The sequence below is a fragment of the Euprymna scolopes genome, chromosome 3 (assembly GCF_053919585.1).
Source record: "Euprymna scolopes isolate OS-2025 chromosome 3, ASM5391958v1, whole genome shotgun sequence".
NCBI lineage: Eukaryota > Metazoa > Mollusca > Cephalopoda > Sepiida > Sepiolidae > Euprymna > Euprymna scolopes.
This window is the reverse complement of record NC_136484.1, coordinates 15,043,980-15,066,711: the sequence shown is the minus strand read 5'-3', so window position 1 is coordinate 15,066,711 and position 22,732 is coordinate 15,043,980. Positions and strand designations below refer to the sequence as shown.

The 22,732-nt window shown below is 32.5% G+C and overlaps 1 protein-coding gene across 2 annotated transcripts in view; it reads left to right on the top strand.

The window, feature by feature from the left end:
* The window catches only part of LOC145253259 (twinkle mtDNA helicase-like), a 102,634-nt gene that overhangs the window by 43,313 nt on the left and 36,589 nt on the right, over positions 1–22,732 (top strand). For both annotated transcript variants that reach the window (XR_013863753.1, XM_080112919.1), the window contains exons 5-9: positions 8,031–8,200; positions 8,336–8,492; positions 9,427–9,548; positions 19,152–19,323; positions 21,671–21,805. Coding sequence is in view for 1 of the 2 variants with exons in the window: in XM_080112919.1 (XP_079969045.1) it covers positions 8,031–8,200; positions 8,336–8,492; positions 9,427–9,548; positions 19,152–19,323; positions 21,671–21,805 (756 nt within the window). In the remaining variant the exon portion in view is untranslated. The remainder of the gene's footprint in view (positions 1–8,030; positions 8,201–8,335; positions 8,493–9,426; positions 9,549–19,151; positions 19,324–21,670; positions 21,806–22,732) is intronic.

The following is a 22,732-nucleotide window of genomic DNA, read 5'->3' as shown; positions in this document are numbered from 1 at the left end:
TGAAAAGGGTTGATATGCCGTAAAACAAAAACAACCAACCAACCAGTCTTTAAAATGTATACTTGAACTCATTAAAGTACTAAATTATTTACCATTAGTTAATGAAGAAGCTGTGAAAATAGCTTTATTAGACACATTTATATAAGTGGAAGGATATAAACCCTTACAGAGTTTATATCCATCCACTTATACCTATGGTTGTCAAACTTATGTTTGAAATGGCGTTTTCTCTGTGTTTTTAATTCCGGTACCTTATGTGTTTTTTTTTTTTAAATTTCCTTTATACTATAAATTCATAATACTCTCAAATCCTTTGCCCAGAAAAGGAGGGAAACTTTATCTTGCCCTCCCTCGCAATTGCTCTCCTTAACATTTCCAAAGAAAACGAGAAAGATTTGATTAGGTTACTTCACCCATTTTACAAGAATAGCTTGTGCAGTCTTCTGGTGTATTTTGTATGTTTAATCTTATATGCACCATAGACAATCTTTAATAAATGAAATAAATATTTGAATTTTTCAATAATTTTCATCATCTATATAATATTCTGCTTGTTTCTTCCTTGGTAATCATCGGAATGACAGCATAATAAACCTTAGTAGTGGGAATTTGGTATAATTTGATTATTTAAGGGGATGGCTCAGCAAGAACTTGTTTACATTGAATTTGAAGATGACCATATTGTAGTCAGCTGTCGCAACAACTTATTTTTCTTTAATAAACATTTTTGTTTTGTTGTATTGACATTTTTATTTTGTTGTATTGGCATTTTTGCTTTGTTGTATTGGCATTTTTGTTTTGTTGTATTGACATTTTTGTTTTGTTGTATTGGCATTTTTGTTTTGTTGTATTGACATTTTTGTTTTGTTGTATTGACATTTTTGTTTTGTTGTATTGACATTTTTGTTTTGTTGTATTGGCATTTTTGTTTTGTTGTATTGACATTTTTATTTTGTTGTATTGACATTTTTGTTTTGTTGTATTGACATTTTTGTTTTGTTGTATTGGCATTTTTGTTTTGTTGTATTGACATTTTTGTTTTGTTGTCTTGACATTTTTATTTTGTTGTATTGACATTTTTGTTTTGTTGTATTGACATTTTTGTTTTGTTGTATTGACATTTTTCTTTTGTTGTATTGACATTTTTGTTTTGTTGTCTTGACATTTTTGTTTTGTTTATTAACATTTTTATTTCTTGCATGTTATCCTATGTGCAACTAATCATGTGTTGGGATGAATAATTAAAATTGGCAATCCGAATGTTTATTTCTAATTGTTAAACGTTTTATTTAAAAATTGGGTGCTTAGAATGAAAATCAAAAGCTGCAAAATTGAATTTTTATTTAAAAAGAAAAAACAATGTCATCTACTAAATTTTTATGTTAATTTCAACTAACATGCCACAATTAATAATTACTGTATTATGACTAGGCTTATGACAAGAGAATATTCTTTTAATTATTTTGGCTCTTGAGTATATATCAGTTAATATCTTATATGTTTTTAAATAGTAATGTGGTTCTCGATTGATTAACTGTGACTAATTTTGTCGGATATATACGTGAGAGTCAAAACAATGAAAAGAATATTCTCTTGTCATAGCTTTAATTATTACATAAAACATATACTTTTACAAGTTCACAACTGCCATCATTTTTGGGAAACTGTAACAAGACAGACTTCATTATTTATTCTGTTAATTATTTAGATATAATTTGCTATGTTTTCCAAAAACTAAAAGTAATAATTAATAATCGCTTTTCTTTATTTTTTTTTCATGATTTTTGGATGTGTTATTAATTTCAACATGACAGTTAGGTAGATAACCTTGGTTTTAATTGAAATTCAATATTTCTATTTTCGATTTACATTCACTGAGGATGTGCCAGAAATTGTTCATCTACATTCGACTAAGGGCAACATGACAGCAGGTTATGAATCATATCACCAGATTTAGTATTAACTGTTCAAGTTTAACTTAATCTTTATTGTTAAATTATGTTAGATAAAGTAAATATTCTATAGTTTACTTGCTCCTATTCCCTTATAAAACTTTCAGAAATGTTCAAATCTATTATTGCACCTATTTGCTAAACGTTTATTTTATGATCCTCAAAGTGTTCAGTTGACTATCAAAATGCCAATAACAAGTTTTTATTTTTTTTATTTTGTTGGTGCCACACTGACCCTCTGAACTAGTTACTGTTTTGTTGTATATTTTAGTTTTATGTTCTTTAAATCTAATGATTTTAACTTAATTAAATCATTTTTCAATTAATGGAGAATTTGTAAACTATCTTTAAACTAGCTATTTTTGTTGAATTAAGGTAAAAAAGACATAATAATGGTGCAGGTGGATGAATGGAAAACTATGAGACAAGTGAAAAAAAAGATGAAAATCTCACAATGAGTTTATCAAACTCTTGGTTGCAATACATATAGGGAAAACATGTTTGTCAAATTAGAAATAAATTAAAAGTATTCTCCCTCCCAAAATAATGAGGGCCTTTTTTTTTCTTTTGTGTTAGGTTATTAGGGCAGTTAACTACATTTGTTTACCACTAATCCTAACCCTGACTGACAAAATCATAAAACCACAGATAATTGCATTATTTTTCATATTAACCCCTTGAGTAAGGGTTAGTAGTGGGGAAAAAGGCATGTTTTTTATAACTTTTTACAAAGACACATAAATGTTAAAGTTTGATCAGGAACGTTAATATGGCCAAGATGTAAAACAAACAAAATTGATTACATGTTTTTTAAGGGGATGATGATGATGATGTTGTTTTAATTTTCCATTAATTATTTCAGGCTGTTTACATGTAATCGCCTAAAACTTGTCTAAAAAAAATGGGGAAAAGTATTTTTCTTTCTGGGTTAATTAACGTACGATGCATAAATCATCTTTACTTTTATATAAAAGGCACTGTATGTGTATGTGTGTGTATGTGTGTTTGAGTTTGTTCCCTTTGGGCACTGAAATGGCCGGGCCAATTTTTTTTAAATTTCACCAAAATTCACTTCATGTATCTGGGAGTGTTCTTAGATAGGGTCTTATCGTAATACCTCTGATAAATCTAAAAAAATCATTAATCGAAAAAAAAAATCAATTAAACAAGGAACAGTACTATTTTCACCAAAGTTGACACCCTTATACAGCCTGACATCACAAGTGCATTTGAGAAGTTTTTTCACCGCACAAGCAGAAACACCCAATATATAAAATCAACAGTAGGTTGTTTGATAAGACGCAAGCATGTATGAAATTAATATTTCTATTTAGAGCACAATTGAACTATGATATTAGACTTTTGAATTTTGAACTGTAATTCAAGCCATTAAAATAATTTCATGAAATTAACAGTAGGTTCTTTACAGTGCAGTGTAGACAACAATGACATTGTGGCCTAAGTCAAGCTTCCTCCCAGTACACTGAGATGGGTCCCTGACTATAGCAGAAATTCAATCGATTTAATTGAAAAATGCGCAATTTCACTAATTTTAATGACAATGAAATATAGGAAGTGTGGAACATTCAATCTCGGGCAAAGTTGGATCTCCCAGCTAGTAAAATGTGATTGCCAGTTGATGAGAAAAAACAAAAGAAGTGTAAATAATTTCATGCGAATGCGAAAGTTTCTATCTTTACATCATCAACGCTCTGATCCCCATCTGGCATCAATTGAAATGGATGGCGCTCGTCTTGGGGAGGCTCTATGTTTTGACAAGCTTCTGGGTTTGACCTTTACTCCTGATCTGAAATGGAACATGTACATCAAATCTGTTGCCAGGGATGCTGGGAAAATGGTGGGATCCTTCTACCGCTCCAGAAGATATCTCACTACTAATGCAATTCTCTATCTATATAAAAGCCAAGTATGTCCAAGGATGGAATACTGCTGCCATATCTGGGCAGGAGCTGCTAAAAACAGCCTATCCTGCCTTGACAGAGTACAAAATAGACTTTGTGGTTTAGTGGGGGATGCCCTTTTCTCTTCCCTGCAACCTCTCTCCCACAGAAGTGACGTTGCAAGCCTGTCTTTGTTTTATCGTTATTTCCATGGCAGGTGCTCGTCTGAGCTCCAATCCCTCATCCCCCCCTCGCCAATCTTTCACGAGAAACACCCTTCTGGCTGAAACTACTGTCAATAATTTTGCCCACTCTTTATCTGTGCCTAAATCCAAACATAGATTCCATTAGCAAAGCTTCTTTCTTAGAACTGCATGCCAGTGGAACTCTCTGCCGCTTGCCTGTTTCCCACCTGATTAAAACTTGGATGTCTTCAAGTCCAACATAAACAAACTCCTGACAAACCGCCCCCTTAAGTAAGACACTCTATCAAAACCCCCAATACTAGTGATTACTACAATACTATCTCATTGAGTACACGCAATAACCCTTATCCCTGAGTGGCCTTCGGGCCTTGATAAGTGGTGACCCACATGTAAAAAAAAAAAAAAAAAAATTTACAAAGTATCAGAAAGATGTTTAAAAATGGAATAAAAACATTTGTTAAGAAAAAAACTTATTGATGAGCATTAATAATTATAAACAAAATTAACTTTTTTTTTTGATTAACAAATTATGAATTGTTTGATGTTATTTTGTATTGCCTGCTTACCACTAAATCCCTTTGAACACCCTAAAGTAAATAAAAGAAATAATAATTTCAGAATTTGTAGTAGGGGCTAAGTTTCACACATCAATTTTAATATAAAATCAGCTACCATTTCTGAGACACTCAAATTTTTTAGATCAGTGAACAAGAAAATTTTCATTTGCTCTCTAAGATAAATTTTGAGCATTTATTTTTTTTTGGGGGTGGGGGGTCTACTTGAAGTGATTATGCACAGTTTTAAAACCTTGCCAATCAAACTTAAGGTTAGTGATAAACCAATTTAGTTAACATCCATAAAAAGTTAGAATGTCTTTGAAATGATGATCATCTCACGTTAAATTTTTATGCGAACCTGATCTCTCACTCTAAATTCTAAAATAATTTCTTTTTGCTTTGTCAAGGTGGTGACATGCAATACCTAAAAAATAAAGTAAAAAATGAATAAAAAAATAAAAAATAAAATTTCATTTGCGGGTGGTGGGAGGCATAACTGAGGGTCTTAATCTACAAATTTTCCATTTGTCGTATTACTATCATTATCAGTATCTTGTTTGTTTTTTTTTTCACAGTTAAACAAATCTTGTACTACATACCTGTTATATTGATAATATCAATAATTAAATCTTTATAATAAACGTAAAAATATGAACATTCTTTGATGGGGAGAAAGCAGAGAATAGTTAACAAAGCCCAGCCTGACCTTCCCTATGTTAAGAATAGTTTTCTAAATATTAACAATAGTATTTAGAAACTCATTCTTAACAGAAGGAGGGGCTTTGCTAACTCTTGTTTTTACATTCGCATATCAATTATTGACTGTTTACAATTATTTATGAAAAAGTTCAAATAGCATTTTGTCAATTAACGACCAACTAACGCAGTTTTAAAAGTAAATATATCTTTAGTTGTGTCACAATTTTCAATCAATTACAAGAAAAGCATTTGAGAAAAAAATATTTAGAAAAATTTCTTTGTGTAATATTGCCTCTTCAGATTGTTTAAGTTTGTGAAAATATATTTGGACATTGCATGGGTGTTTTACCGTAATTTGAAAATTAAAAAGCAGCACCTAATCTCTTAGAAAATATATCCTTCCCCCATCCACCATAGCCTTGAGCCCCCAAGGGGCATAGGCGATCTACAACTTTTGTAGATGCTTTTGTAGCGACTGAGTTCTTTTTACGGGGTGAGGGTGCTGACCCCACGTCCAACCTTCCCAGAAGGTATACACAGCGCCTAGCCTTCCCAAATGGTCACCCATCTGGTACTGGCTCAATGTTGCTTAACTTTGGTGATCTGGCGAGAACCGGTGTGTCAACGGGATTGTGCCATACTTAGAAGATATATAGAAATTTAAAAAGAATAGGAATCAGTAACTGTATCGGAATTTGAATTTAGAATAAAATTGGTAATTGTATCAGAATTGAGAAAAATTCATGAATCGTTCCATCTCAAGTAAATAACAAAGAAAAGATGTGAGAGATTATAATGAAGAAAATTATGCAAATGAGAAAAGCTCCCACGAGTACAGAAGATAAATCTGTTTTAACTACAAATACCAAAACTTGTAGTTGAACCAGAACTGCACGCCTGTGGAACTCTGTTCCGTCTGCCTGCTTCCCACCTGACTACAACTTGGATGGCTTCAAGTCCAACGTTAACAAATTCTTAATGAACCGCCCCCTTAAGTAAACACTTCATCAAATCTCCACACTAACGTAATGTACTTGCAATAACCCTTATCCCTGAGTGGCTTCCGGGGCTTGATAAGTGGTGACCACTGTAAAAAAAAAAAAAAAAAAAAAAAAAAAAAATCAAAAATAAAAGGGGTAAGATTTGTTTCCTTTTTTATGACCAGCTCTAAGTCCTCTCTTATCGACATTCAAAAGAGGAAATAGATTATCAGCAGAACAAAGGTACACAAAGGCAGCTGAAATAGTATTGTTAATCAAGGCTTAGCTATAACAATATATTTCAAGTTAGTTTGCAGTGAGTTTTAGGAATGGAAGTGAATTATGTGACTGTTTAAAATAGTTGGGGACATTTTACAAACAGTCTTTGGTTTGCGAAAGTTGAGGATAGTACCCAGTTTGGGACATTGGCTCAGATGTCTTTCAAGAGAGATCAGAAGGATTTGATGGCAAATGTTGAAAACTGCTTTGACAGAAGATGTAGATGTGAACTTTAGTGCTTAGAGGGCTATTTGATGTAATTGTGTCACAACAAATTCCTAATGAACCGCCCCCTTAAGTAAACACTTCATCAAATCTCCACACTAACGAAATGTACTTGCAATAACCCTTATCCCTGAACTGCCCGTGGTGCAGTTGATAGAGACATTGAATCTCTACAGTTCCAGATGAGCATTGTCTGAAGATAGCGGTTTCAATCCCACCCAAAGCGTGCCAGAGGTTAATTGGTCAAAATGTGGTGAGACGACAACAACTACGGATGGCAGTGATAGCTGAGAATGCAGTTAGGAGATTCGAAGTTCCTATCCGTCGCGGTTACCACCTGACGAAGGCCAGAGGAATAGTTAGCCGAAACGTTGTGAATAAACAAAAAAAAACAAAAAAAAACAATAAAAAGATCAAAAAACAACAACTAATAAAGATGAGACTAATAGTCCGAAATAAAAATAAATTAATATATATAATGCTCATCTCAAAAATGAATTCCAATTAAGGAATAATATATGTACCATACTCACCTCCTTGGCAGTTGCCGATGTGAGAACTGAAAATTAAAATGAAAGATGACCATGGTAACAGCATTAAGATTGGTGATTGTTGAGGGAGTAGGAGATCTGTTAGGGAGAAATGACGAATTTTAGACCTGATGATTAATTGATGGTCGGATGAATAATTTGATTCCTCAGTTTGTTTACTAATTTACATATTTAGTTGTGAGTGACATTTTAAATTACCAGGAGTAAAAATGCCGCAATGGTTGTCACGTTTAGTCAATCATTTGCACTTTCAAGAGAACATGAAGTTGTTGAGAATAAATTTGACATCGAAATAAAAATAATAAATTAAAAATGGAGATGAACTGACAAGAGAGATTTAGGAGAAAAAAACGACCTGCCATGTTTTTTGTGTCTTGACATGTGTTTTGTATCTTGACATGTGTTTTGTATCTTGGCATGTTTTTTGTGTCTTGACATGTGTTTTGTATCTTGGCATGTTTTTTGTGTCTTGACATGTTGCATCTTGTCAGAATTATATGAATAATAAAAACAAATTCTGCTATAAAACTGATTACCATTGATAGCATTAATTCTCATTGCTGACTTTTTTCTTTCTGTTCCATTCTTGCATGATTATTCGTCACTTTATAAATCTAGAATCTGTTCGCAATCTATACAGTCTGTGGCTTATTAAGTATGTTCTTTTTTTTATCTTTCAGGTTTTATCATCTGTAACGTTAATGAAATATGGCATAAAGTTTCATGAAGAATCCAACTCTTTGGTTCTTCCCTGGTACAATCAGCATCATTTAGCGTTTTTGAAGCTTTTAAGTTTCCAAACTGTTGGTGAGAACCAGGATAAAAAAATGAAAGAAACAATTACACCAAGGTACTTTTATTAGTTTGTGTCTTTTGAGATTGTTTTGAATCATATGTTATTACAATTTTTATTTTCTGAAGAAAAAAATTAACATAATTCCAAATCTTATTTAAAAAAAAATAAATTTTGTTCATGATCTTTCAGGTCAAGTCCTGTAGGTCTTTTTGGTTGGGCAGCTGCATCAAGTACGGATACAGAATTAATCTTGACAAATTCTGAAATTGATGCCTTGGCTATTTATCAAGCTACACATATTTTAGCTTTAGCTTTACCCAAAAAGGGAACAATCCTACCAATTGAAGTAAGTAACCATTTTATTCTCATTATCAAAACAAAAAATAGAAATATAAAATAAGTATAAATGTGATGATGGTTAGGGTTTTGTATATAATTCCTTCAACAATAAACATATATAAATATATATTGCATAATTATGCTGACACACTGGTTTCTGTTAGATCACTGAAGTTTAATGACGTTGAGTCTGGTCAATACTAAAATGGGTGACTTTGGTAATATCGAGTGCTGTAATGCTCAGAGCCTGGAGAGAGATGAGTGCCACCAAGCTATTCTTGCCCAAAACTCACTGCATGAACATAGATTCTTATTTATTACTTTTAAAATCTATTACGTATATTATTATTTAGGATATTAACTTTTGAAGAAAATGGTTGTATTTTAATTATTATATTATGATTAGTTTGTTTTTTTTTGGAAAAAGAAATCCAACAGAGTGCTCAATTAAAAGGAAAATCCAAAAAATAAGAGTGTATTTATATTTTGTATTTTGTGTACAGAAAGTTGTTAGATGAGACCAGTCAAGCTTGATATGGATATCTAAAACGGTCCTAATTGTCGGGCTTGAAACCGACGGTACCAATGACTTGTCTCATCTAACAACTTTTGTACACAAAATAAAATATATAATTATTATATTATTTATAATAAATTGTTTAAGGTTTTAAAAGTTAACTCTTTTGGTAAAACTACCTTGAGATCTCTGATTATCCAAAGCGTTTTTTGGTTGATGGGTATTGCTAGTTTTGTATCTGTTATTCAAGTTTTGTGCAAATATTTGAATCTTTTTAATAATTTTTAATTTTAATATTTATTATTTCTTTCTGTATATGTTCTATGTTGAGGTTGTGTGTGATAGTATCAAGTATTTTCAACTTAATATCTACTGACACTCCATAAATACTTGATTCTTAATGAGAACTTTTTTTTTTTTAAAGATTCTACCCATGTTGGAACAATTTAAAAAGATCACTTTGTGGTTCGGCAATGACTTGAGGGCTTGGGAAACAGCCAAACAATTTGCAAAGAAATTGAACGAGAAACGGTGTTACCTGATCAGGTGAGCAACTTTCATTTTTCATGCCGACAACGTTTGATTATTTGCTGCACGTACTCAGTCATGATAAAAAATCTGTTTTTTTTTTTTACATTGGAGAGTTATGTTGTACCATGATGCATTAGACTGTCGTAATGATCAGATTTGTTTAAGGTTAATCTTACTTTTAATAAAAAAAAAATTGATGTTTGACAGAGAACCAACCTTACCTGATTGGTTGTTGACTTTATTTTTTTATATCTATGCAGATAAAGTAATTGGCTTAAATCTTTCTTCTTTTCATGCTTACAAAAATTGAAAAAATATAGATCATTTGTGGTTTAATTAATAATTTATTTTAAAAGAATTTTATATATATCATGTATTTGTATAATGCACATATTTACACATGCAATGTATGTATGTATATATATATAATATATATATATATATATATATATATATATATATAATATACTAGCTGTATACATGGCATAATTGCGTTGACACACCGGTTCTCATCAGATCACCGAAATTAAGCTACGTTGAGCCTGGTTAGTACAAGATGGGTGAGCATTTGGAAATTCTATGTGCTGTATGTGCTCTCCGCTTATCCCAGCATTTGTTTCCAGTTGTTCTATACATACACTTAACTTGCCACTGGTATTTGACAATATCGACTCAGGAGAGGTGAGGTTGGAGATTGCGCACCACCTGCCACAAAAAATTCCACGTGCAGTCACCCATTCGTGGGTATCTATAGTCTGTCAAAGACTGAAGGAGCCCCTTTTTTAGCTGTATGTACCCCACGTTGGCAGGTTAAAACCTGTTGCTGGACAATGTTTTAGTCATTTGCTATATAAGATAATCCTAACTTACGATTTTCTTGAAAGTAGATCACATTTTGGATTTATGGAAACATAAAACATCTCATACTTTGTCTATAAAAATTAAATGGAAAATAACTCTCATAGCTTAAATAAATAAAAACTTGCATTTATAAATGCAGCTGGTGTTGGTATTAATAATCAAAAATATATTAAATATAAATTAAATAAATCAACTTCATATAATATTTTTAAATAGAACAGTTAAAACAATTCTATTCCAACTAGCAATACCAGACACCACAACGTTTAGTGCTAGACAAGGCACACACTGCTACTTAATTTGACACTCATAGTCTTTAAATCAGTAATAAGTACATTTTTTCTATCTCCATCAAAATAAATCTTATATAACCGGATTCACAATAAAATTTACTTTAAAATGGTATTTTAAATTTTTGTTGTGATTTGTATATTTGAAGAAATCGCTATTTAAATCTGACTATTAGTAACGAAACATGCCAGCATAGTATGCCAATTGGCGGTAGATTACTTTTTACAAATAAGCGGTCAGGGTGTGTTCATATAAACACTTGAAGTGGGAGTTATACCTGTTGATGATGTTTCTAGTTTTTGATAATCAATTGAATTGTCTTTGCTATGGAATTGGAACACAACACATAGTCTTTTCAGTCAAAATTTAGAATATTTCAAAGTTGACACTTTGTAGTACAAAGATAATAATAATAAAGATAAAAATAAAGATAGAAACTGTGTTCAAAAAGTATTTGATAGTAAATATATTAATTTCTTTTGTCCTAAAATTTGAAAAGAATTGGATAAAAACTTTTTATGCACAAGGCAATAGAAGTAGTGACAAGCGCATATAAACCTGAGAATTTTTTTGTGCCGAGATGCATAATAAAACATCTGTAAACAAAACATTCATCAACTTATGAACATAAAGTATTCATTTTATTTTTGTTATTTAGAAAGCATAAGTTTTTAATCATAAACAGGAATAGAATTTCTTTTTGAAAAAAATAACCGACAATGAACGTTGTTTTTTTTTTGTTGCTGTTCTTGGTTCTTAAATCGCAAATAAAACATCTCAAAGTTAACGCTTTAAAATACAAAGATAAGTAAAGCTAGAAACTGTGGTCAAACGCTATTTATTAGCAAATATATTAATTTCTTTTGTCCTAAAATTTGAAAAGAATGGGATTAGCAATACACACGGATGAGAAAACGCTTTGAATAATTACAGATATCAAGAGTGTTCTGCTAATATCGTCATATTTTAAAAACCAAAGCATCTTTAGTCCTCAAAATACCACCGTTTTGTTTGAAAATTAATATACATTCAAATAAATTAATAAATAATAATGTACATTATATATTTTAAGAGTTTTAATCAAATAAAGTGCTAAAAATGTTAACATAAAATAGCATTTTTGGTAAGATTTTGTAATGGCCGTACTGCGTTTCTGTTAAGAATTTCGTCATGAAATTTGGAAATTAAGTAGGAGATATTTTTAAAAAGTATCTAAAAATGATCTGTAGAAGCAGCAGCAGCTACTATCGCTGATATTAAAAATGTTCTTACACATTTAGTTGGAGCTTATATTATCAGAACATAATTAACTTAACTAGAGCTATTTGGTTATCAAAATATATTATTTTAAATAAATCCAGCGTTATTTTTGGTCAAATTTTAAAAATATAGTTTTAAAAAAAATATGTAATATGTGCACTTTTATCCATTACATTAGTTTTTAACAGTGAATTAAAAAAACAAAATGTGAAATATGATTTTTTTGCTTCACATGTGCAAGCAGTACCCCCCCCCAATATATTTTTTTCTTTTTTTTTTACAATTTTTTTCAGTGGATTATAATCGAATGGACACTAATTTACCCAATTATATATATATAAAAAATGCAAAATCAATATTTAAATATTTGTAGGATGTACTCAGTTTCTAGTTAAGTTCCTGTTTACTTACCTCCCCACGAGGACAGTTAGACACAAGGTCAGTTAGTGTGAGGAAAATCCAGCCTTTCAAAAAGGGTCAATCTGGATAGAAACAAACATAAAAGAATGTCTCAGTCATGAAGGATAAATCCTTCACTAACAGAAGACAGAAAAGGCGAAGTGCAGCATCAGAATACTACACTATGATCTTGGCCCGAAGTCCAGATAGCGAAAAAAGACGTCTTAAACTGGAAAGCCTTATGAAATAATGTGTCACTCGGACAAGAAATATAATTGAAAATAAAAACCAAATTTATCAAACATTTGTGAACGACGTGTTAGCTTTAGCAAAAAATGTTTTCTGATATTTAAATAAGTGGGCAAAAATACTTAATAAGTTTTCCAAACGTACCGTTTTCTGTTAGTGATGTCACTTGTTTGAAATGAAATTTATTTTTGTCTATTTGTCGTGAGGCTTAAGTTTCACACCCCCTTCAGAATTACGACAAACAAACAAAAATAAATTTCATATTTAAAGGTAATTTGATGTCCAAAATCCAAGGCATAACATTTTCAAAAGCCAATGATTATGACCCACTAACCATAAATATGGAGGTCAAGCGCCTTCTTAAAAAAACAAACTCCCTTAATCCTACTTCTAACCCTAGGTACGAATGGCAAGCCTCCTCCTCTTAAAACCTTCTTTAGTCCTAACAATAATGCTAAGTCTAAGTGGCAAGCTTCTCCCCAAACAAAGTTTCTTAGTAAGCTACATATAAGTGTCAAAAAATCCTTCTTTAAAGGAAAGTGCACCATTTTTCACCCATAAAAAAATAAATTAATCAACTGTCCTAAAACACTAGAATGGTCTCGAAATGGTGAGTTATTTTACATTAAATTTATGTGAAACTAACCCCTACTCTAAATTCTAAAATTGTTTTTGTATTGTTTCTGTCAAGTCTTCAGGATGTTCACACATAATTTTCCTTAGCTCTATCATTAATCCAAAGGTAGAGTAGCAACCTCTCCACCCTCTCATAATTACACAAAGACCCTCTTAAAACCACACATAATCTTTTGAAAAAAAAAAAAAAGGCGCACAGGATTTATCTCCGATAGAAAAAAAAATGGTTAACTGCCCTTAAACACTAGAATAGCTCAAAATGGGGAATCATTTTACATTAAATTCTAAAATAATACTTGTTTATCTTTCAGTAAAGTTTTTTAAGGTATTCACACATTATTGCTTACAAAGGTAAAATTGCATATTTTGGAGAGGTGGCCAGATGAGGTGGGGGTTAAAGGAAGGTATTAATCTACAGTAATACCAAAGAAATATTGCAATATATTCATTTTAAACAGTCCTAGATATCGATTTCAGTTATTTGTACATATAATGCATTACAATTCAACTTTGAGTTGTTTAACTTCTTTTCTTTTAATGAATACATGGCATTTTTAAGGAATTGCAGCATATTTATGTGCATTTACTGCAGATTATTTGGAAACCATTAATTTTTGGAGATTTTCAGTAGCATATTCTAATTCCTAGCAAAAAATACACTTACATGGTAAATTTTATTGCTTAATCTTCTGTTTTAACAAAAATATAGCATTTTTACTGAAAAAGTAGTGGAAAAAAATGTGACAAAACACATATGGTCTTAAAGAGGGAAAATATCCAAATGTGTAAAGCACAAAAATAGTCCTAACTTCCTTAATTTTAATTGGATTTTGTTTTTTAATTAATTAATGTTTTTATTACATTTTTACCCCAAACAAGGCACGTTGCCACTTTGATGTAGGAGGCTACTATCAGGGACATAAGCTACAGGGGTACTATGTAGGGAGTTGGGCAGCAAGGTGTTGGTTCACGTTACACTTGAACTTCTACATGTCAGTACAGTTGGGGAAGCAGGAACCCGGAAGCGAATTCCAAAGTCTAGCGGTTCTGGGGAAGAAACTGGAGTCGAAGGCTCTTTTACATCTAGGGATCTCTACTGTGAAGGTATATACATCGAAGGGGTACAAGTGCTTGCAGTTCGTCAGAGCATTCACCGTGACAGTACTGGTAGAACAGGCAGAGGGATGCAACATTTCATCGATGGGACAGAGGCTGAAGTTTAGATGATAGTTCAGGACCTATCAGATTGGCGACTCTCTTTTGAACCTTGTCTAGGAGCGAGGGACTAGTGGCAGATGCACCAGCCCAAATATGACAACAATACTCCATACATGGGTGAATGGTAGCCTTATAGAGGTACAGGATACTTTCGAGTGTTAGTAGCTTTCTAGCACGGTAGATAGAACCTACCTTCTTCGCAGCGGTTCTGGCAATACTCTCAATATAATTGTTCCAACTCCTGTTTCCTGTGAATGTTAGGCTAAGGAGTTTAAAAAATGTACTTTCAGATAAAGAGTCATTGGCCATTGCTATTGGTGGTAGAGAAGGTTTCTTGTAATTATTGAAGGAAACAAGTTTAGTGTTGGCAGCATTGAATGTGACCATCCATTTTTGTCCCCATTCCACTACAGATCGGAGGTCATCCTCTAGTGTTTCTGCCATTTCTTTAGATATGCGTTCATTTGTTTTCCTGTCATGTCTGTTATAGAGCGTGGTGTCATCTGTATATATACTCATCTCACAGATATATTTGTCAGGGAGGTTATTTATGAATATTATGAATTATAGAGGTCCAAGGATAGACCCTTGAGGCACTCCTGCATTTATATCATATTGTTTAGATGTACGACCATCGAGAACAACCTGGATTTTTCTCTTATCTAAAAAGGATTTAATTATATTAAGTATTCTTCCAGTGATACCGTATGATTTGATATTCCTGAGAAGACCTTAATGCCATACTCTGTCAAAAACCTTAGATATATCTAGAGCTACCACTCTACCCTCCCCCACTTTGTCCAATGAATGGTATATACGTTCAGAGATGTCTGCTGTGGAACGAGCTTGCTTAAATCCATATTGTTGGTCAGTCAGAAGTTTAGCATCTGTAAGGTGATGGACAAGAGCTTGGTTAATTATGGTCTCAAATATTTTGGCAAAAAGTGGGAGGAGGCTAATGGGGCGATAATTTACTGGGTCAGTTCTTTCGCCAGAATTCTTGAAAACTGGACCACATAAGCAGTTTTCCAGCAGGCAAGAAAGCAAGATTCATTAAGACATTTGTTGAAAAGTTTGGAGAGAACTGGAGCTACTTCGGTGGAGCACTTTTTTAATAGCACAGCCGAGATGAGATCAGGTCCACATACTTTTGCAGTGTCAAGATTTCTTATGATAGCATGCACCTTAGCAGGGGTGATTTTCAGATCATCTAGTATGGGGTCTGTCCGCAAAGGAAACTCAGGGAGCAGGTGGTTAGCAGAGTCCAGTGTGGAGTTGGAGGCAAACCGACTGGCAAGCATGTTAGCCTTCTCAGTTGCTGAGCAAACAACCTCATGATCGTTGGATAGTGGGGGAATTGTTTTAAAAATTTTTTTAAAGATTCTTTCTTAGCTCATCAAGCTCTTTCTATAGATTCCAATATTGAAATACTTTAAGCTATTTCAATTTTTTCATGTATTGCTAATTGGATGAAAACTTTTTATGCACAAATAGATAGAAGCAGTGACAAATGCATATAAACATGAGATGCACACAAAAAATCTGTAAACAAAACATTACTTACTTGGAATGGAAACAATGCTAACCCTAAGTGGGTTTTACCGGCTTTCTCCAAATGGAAGTATAAAATTCACAAGCAATCCCCAGCCATGTGTACATCCCTGCTATCCTTCATTTTATTGTTTGACATGGATAAAGGTGATAAGTTATTTACTGCTTCAGGGTTCATCATGAAATGTACGATATCCTTGGTGTATGGAAAAATAAGATTCTCAGCTATTGTATATTGTTTTAAGCACATATTAGTTTTAATGCAATCACATATGAAGCTTTAATGGCAACTAAATTTGTTATGGAATAATCTACTGTTATCAAGCCAGCAGCTTTTAATCACAACAACTTTTGCTTTATCTTTCAAGTCTAGGTGCTTAGTTTGGCTGATATCATAGACTCATGAGCAAGAACTTCCAAGCATACTAAACACTGTGATCTTTCTACATCTGCAGGAACTATGTCACATGGGGGCTGAAGATATTTTTAAAAAATCCTTCTGAATCCAAATGCTTGCAGATGCAGAATGACAAAATCTGTGGTGGAGACATTGTGTCCTAATTAACTCAATTTGGAAATAGGGATAAAGGGCCAACAGGCCTATATATATATTTATCAGTAAAGAGTTGAACAATAAAATTTTCACTCTAGAAAAGACATGATTTCATTTATGTTTGATGAAAACTGGCTTTCTTTTTTTTTTATTTGCTGCAGACCATCTACTAGTTGGCCATTTGTATACAAATCCCAAGAGTGATAGGAGCTTTCTATCATGTCTGAAAGTGACACAATGTTCAATGAGCGAGATTGGAGATGCACCATTGTACAACTCATGCTCTCTACCGATCCAAACAGGACCATTGCCAGCACCCTCAAAATTGCAACGAATAACAGGGGATGTTCCCAGAGTGATGAAAACCAAGTTTCTGGCCATGGTTATGGCCTATAGATGTGGTTTAAAGTGAGGGCCACATGCCACCTCATATGTTTCAAGTCAGCTTGAAAGTCACCACCAAAGTGTTCTTGGATGTGCTGAAGAGTGTGGTGATCCCCTGGTACAATCAGGTGCCTGCTGGCAGACCCTAAATGTGGCAGCAGGACTCTGCACCAACTCTCGTCCAAAGAGATCCAGGCCTGACTTGAGAAGGAGCGCTATGACTTTGTACCCTTCTCTCACTGTCCCCACCATCCTCCCCCGACCTGAACCCGCTGGACAACTTTGTGTGGTCATACATTAAGAATATCACCAACTTAACCTTCCACAACACCAAAGCCAGCCTGATCACCGCCATCTGCAAAGTATTCATCAAGCTCCTGCTGACGCTTGTGGAAAGGCATGCTCCCAGTTCTGGAACCATATTGAGGCTGAAGGCAGCTACATTGAATAGATGTCAGTTCTACTACATAATCAAGTTTCCTGAATTGATTTTTTCAATAAAAGTTTTAAAATAAAGCTGTTGTTTTCTTGAGGGCGACAACTTTATTGTTCTACCCGGTACAGCAGAAAAAAATGGCAGACACCCAAAATAAACATGCTTATCGTAAATTATAGAAAAATCTTCTCATATTTGTTTTCATTTCAGTAAAGAAAGAAAAAGAGACATTGGTTAACTTGCTCACTTCCTTCCATTTCCCCATTTTGTTTTGACCTGTTGAGGCATTGCATTATGTTTTGTGTAAAAGAGAAAAAAAAGACATTGGTTAACTTGCTCACTTCCTTCCATTTCTCCATTTTGTTTTGACCTGTTGAGGCATTGCATTATGTTTTGTGTAAAAGAGAAAAAAAAGGTCATTGGTTAACTTGCTCACTTCCTTCCATTTCTCCATTTTGTTTTGACCTGTTGCGGCATTGCATTATGTTTTGTGTAAAAGAGAAAAAAAAAGACATTGGTTAACTTGCTCACTTCCTTCCATTTCTCCATTTTGTTTTGACCTGTTGAGGCATTGCATTATGTTTTGTGTAAAAGAGAAAAAAAAGGTCATTGGTTAACTTGCTCACTTCCTTCCATTTCTCCATTTTGTTTTGACCTGTTGAGGCATTGCATTATGTTTTGTGTAAAAGAGAAAAAAAAAGACATTGGTTAACTTGCTGCTTACTTTTTCTGCTCCAGTTTGTTGTGACCCATTGAGACATTGTATTCAATGTTTTTATTTTTGTGTTTATTAAATTTTATTGCACAATAAAATAGTCGATGTATACATAAATACATATGCATAATCTTATGTCCGATCATTTCTTCTTGTCTTGTCGAATTGTGCTCGGGATTATTTCATGACAGTACTGATCAAAGAACCTTAGATTACCTTGCTGTTTGGGTCATAACATTCCATGACTGGCATATTGCATTTTTTTCTTTTCTTACCACAGTACGTAATCAGGAATAAATTCCAAGTTGAAACCCACAAAAGGCATATTGTAACAGCGTTTAACTTTAATTCATGTGATTATGTAAAAATAATTTCATAAAATCAACAATTGGTTCTTTGATACGACAGGGGCGCATTCTAAAATTAATCTTCTTGTTTGAGCACAATTAAACCATGATACTTGACTTTTGCATTGTAAACTCTAAATGAAGCCATTATTTACAGATATTTTTATAAAATCAGCAGTAGATTCTCTACAGTGCAATGTGGACTATTATGCAATGTGGATTATAACACTATGGGGAGGCATGTGAAGCTTTCTCCTGGTAGACTGCGGCGAATGGGGGTCTATAACTAGAGTTATCAAACGATTTTATTAAAAAATGGGCAATTTCACTGATTTTTATTACAATAAAAAATATGGGAGGGTGGAACATTAGTTGATCTTCATTCAATCCCGGGCAACATCTGGTCTTCCTGCTAATTGTTAAATAAATTATATTCTTTATTGTCGAGAGGAAAATAGGATAGATTATTTGGACTACTGTTTTTGGTATTTTGGAATTCTCCTCTTGCTCACTGTTTTGTTCCTACCTACAGCCTTGATATTTTTATGACCAATGTCAATAGACATCTGTCTTCATGATAATCATTTTTGGTTTTTGTTAGCTCCTTACATCAAGTAATGTCTTGTCTAGAGCGATTTCCACAAAATAAAATTTAAAAAAAAACAATGTTGTAAACTTATTTAATATTTTCTTTGTTTTTTTTTATTAAATTTTTTAGACCATCCACTGAAGCGCCATCGCCAATTAATGCTTTACATCAAAAACAAAGCTTAAAGAAAATTCTTAGCACGGCCCTTCCTGTGGTTCATAATTCAATTGTGTCTTTCCAGAAACTCAGGGATGATATCTACTCTGAATTGGCACAGTTGGAACAAGTTGCGGGTGTAAAGGTCTGTAATCAAAGAATATAGAAGTTTACTAATTCTCATGTTTTATTTTTCTTTTTTTTTTTTTTTTTTTTTGCAATTGGTAGTAGAAGACGTTTTGTATTTTATTGAATTTCACTTGTTATGAAGTGTTCTTTAGATCAAGTAAAAAGTTGATTGGTTGTTTTTGTTTTACGGCATATCAACCCTTTTCGGGTTATTTAATGCCGAATCCAAAGATTTTGAAGAAAAAATTTTTAATAGAATATATTTGTTGTTTTCAAGTCGGTTTCTATTTAACACCATAGTTGGAACCCTAACAGGTACTACCAATCTGGGTCAGAGTGGACCTGGGAGCAATGGTAATTAAAGGGTGGCTCCACACTCCCCAAAGCCCGCAAGCTGGGACCTCACCACTGGATATAGTTTAAGGTCATATCCAGGACCCCCATTGAGGGACTTTTACCCTCTGCAGGGAGGCAGTCGGTGTATTCTAATGCCCCACTGACAGGGCCGCAAGTAAAAAGATATACTAACATGTTATTTGTTTAATGTACCAAGGGTGCTCCAAAAGTAATGGCTCCTATCTTTTATCCTATCCAAATGGATCAACTGAAATTACAAATTGCATTGTTATGATGACTGAATTTATACAATCATGACCTGAAAGCTTGATCTGTCTGTTGCATATATTGACAGTGTGAGATAAAGAAAGCAACTCTTGCCATGAATGTGCATCAGAAGCAGATACATCTTTGAATTCCCTGCAAAAGTGCATTAAGAATGCTGGGAACTATGTAGAAAAATACATCCTGGAGCACAAAAAATTGTTCATTTTAATTCAACTATACTCATCTTCGAAGCTCTTTAATGTTGTACTCTGAAATAAGGTTAAAATGATAGTGAACACTTAACGATCAGAACATTCAATAAATTAATACATATGCAAAGCTAGATGTACTTTGTCTAGCAAGATTATACGTTATATAAAAACGAAATTTCTGCTTTGAATGTAAGATAAGAAATTTATATAAAAAAAAAAAAAGCAAGATTATACGTTATATAAAAACGAAATTTCTGCTTTGAATGTAAGATAAGAAATTTATGTAAAAAAAAAAAAGCAAGATTATACGTTATATAAAAACGAAATTTCTGCTTTGAATGTAAGATAAGAAATTTATGTAAAAAAAAAAAGCAAGATTATACGTTATATAAAAACGAAATTTCTGCTTTGAATGTAAGATAAGAAATTTATGTAAAAAAAAAAGCAAGATTATACGTTATATAAAAACGAAATTTCCATTTTTCTATAAATGTACCAAATTAATATTATGTTTCTTAATTTTTTAGATGAAGATAATTTGTATTATTTGGCTTGATTGGACTACTGTTTCTATCTTAATTATTCTCACAGCGTTTCAGCTGATGCAACCTCCGATCTTCTTCAGGTGTATCTTCACAATGGCTGTTATTGGTGAAGGATTGAATGATGATAAAGAATGCCTTTCTTCTTTTTTTTCCAATGAACTGTAATCGTTAGAATTTAAAGCATTGTGAGACTAAAAACCAAGATGAGAAGAGTAGCCCAAACAAATACTGTGTTTGTTGTTTTTACTTAATATCATTACAACTACTGATTATATAAAAGAAAGAAACAAACTTGTAATTAAACTGAAGGAAGAAAGCAAACAATTACACAAAAGTCAAATTTCCTTGTTACAAATGAGTATCATTACAAATTGACTTTTTTTCTTTTTAATTAACTGTTATTTTATCAACTTGGCCTTGATAATGTGGTGATGCCTGTGTAAAAAAAAATTTAAAAAAAAAAAAAGCACTGACCTTTGTGAAGTAAGGCCTGTTCACTGTTCAAGTGATGTCATGTTACTTGTACAGGTAATAAAATCTGCTGAACAATCAGACTGTCGATTAATTAATGAGACCTTTTTAAAAAATTATTAGAAAACTTTAAAAATTGCATTTTACAAAAGTAATGTAACACAATTCAATTTATACGGATACTGAACTGTGTTTTATATGAATTTAAAAAAAATAGATATATATAAATTTATGCACGTTTGAAGCAGAATAAAATCAAATACTGCAAAAATTGAGTCATGAATTTAAGGAAAAATCAAACCGTTATTAAATAAAATAAAATTAAAAACAGACAATGAATTAAAGAAAAAATGAAAACGAACAATAAAATAGTTTAAATGCAAACAACATTATTACGGTGAAATAAATAGCGGCAAAACAATTAGTCAGACTCTGGAACCAGGCGTGCGGAAACATTGGTATTGCACCTGCATGAAAATATAAAACTCTAAATAATTTCTCACTTATAATTTTCTTTTTTCTTTTTTTAAAGTGGAAAAGATTTCCTGCTCTAAATAAATTGCTGAAGGGTCATCGTCGTGGAGAAATGACGATATTTACGGGCATGACTGGTACAGGCAAAACCACTTTTATGAGTGATTATTCTCTTGATCTCTGTATGCAAGGGGTAAGTTGTCATGAATTTTGATCATGAATTGCAAATGACTGCAGGATAAATTATATGGCTTCTCTTTTTCTTATCACGGATATCTTCTTTTGGAGAAACTTTTGCTTTTCCAATCTATGTTTTGAATTACGTCTTCAAATTCTATCTTTTTGGACTGACTGAAATAATCTTTGATGGTTTTAATAAAATATCTATTCAATATACAGCATAATCACTTGACACGTCAGTTTTTGTTAGATCACTGAAGTTAAGTAATGTTGAGCCTGGTCAGTACCAAATGGGTGACCAATTAGGGAATATCAGACAGTGTGTAGAAGGATGCTGTCGTCTTCACTAATGGAGATATACATGCAACTGGGGACCACTTGTGAATTTCATACTCTCTTAAAACTTTCTCCTTTGGAGGAAGCTGTTTAAACGCACCTAGGGTTAATACTGCAGTTCCATTTTCTATTAAAAAGACAAGATATATAAAGTTTTCCCCAATTTCATTGACCAGAATAGCTTAATAAACAAAAGCTACATTAAAAAATGTTTGTCATTCATTTTTTTGCCATAAATTTGTCCACATTGTGAAAAATAATTTTGAATCACATTAATCGATTTTTTCATATAATCTGAATCCGCATTTTCATGTCTAATAAAATTTATCCTCAAAAGTCACATGTATTTTCCTCCCACTTACATCATTAAATAATTTTTTTGCATCATCAGGTACTTAATAGTAAAATAATATTAAAATACATTATTCTGTAAAAAAATTGACTATTTTTGTTTAATAATCTTATCATAAACCTGTTTTAATTCGATTATTTTTGTTTAATATAGTAATACACACGGACGAAAAAACGCTTTGGATAATCAGATTTCAAGGTAGTTCTACTAAAATAGCCATATTTTTTAAACCAAAGTACTTCAAGTCTTCAA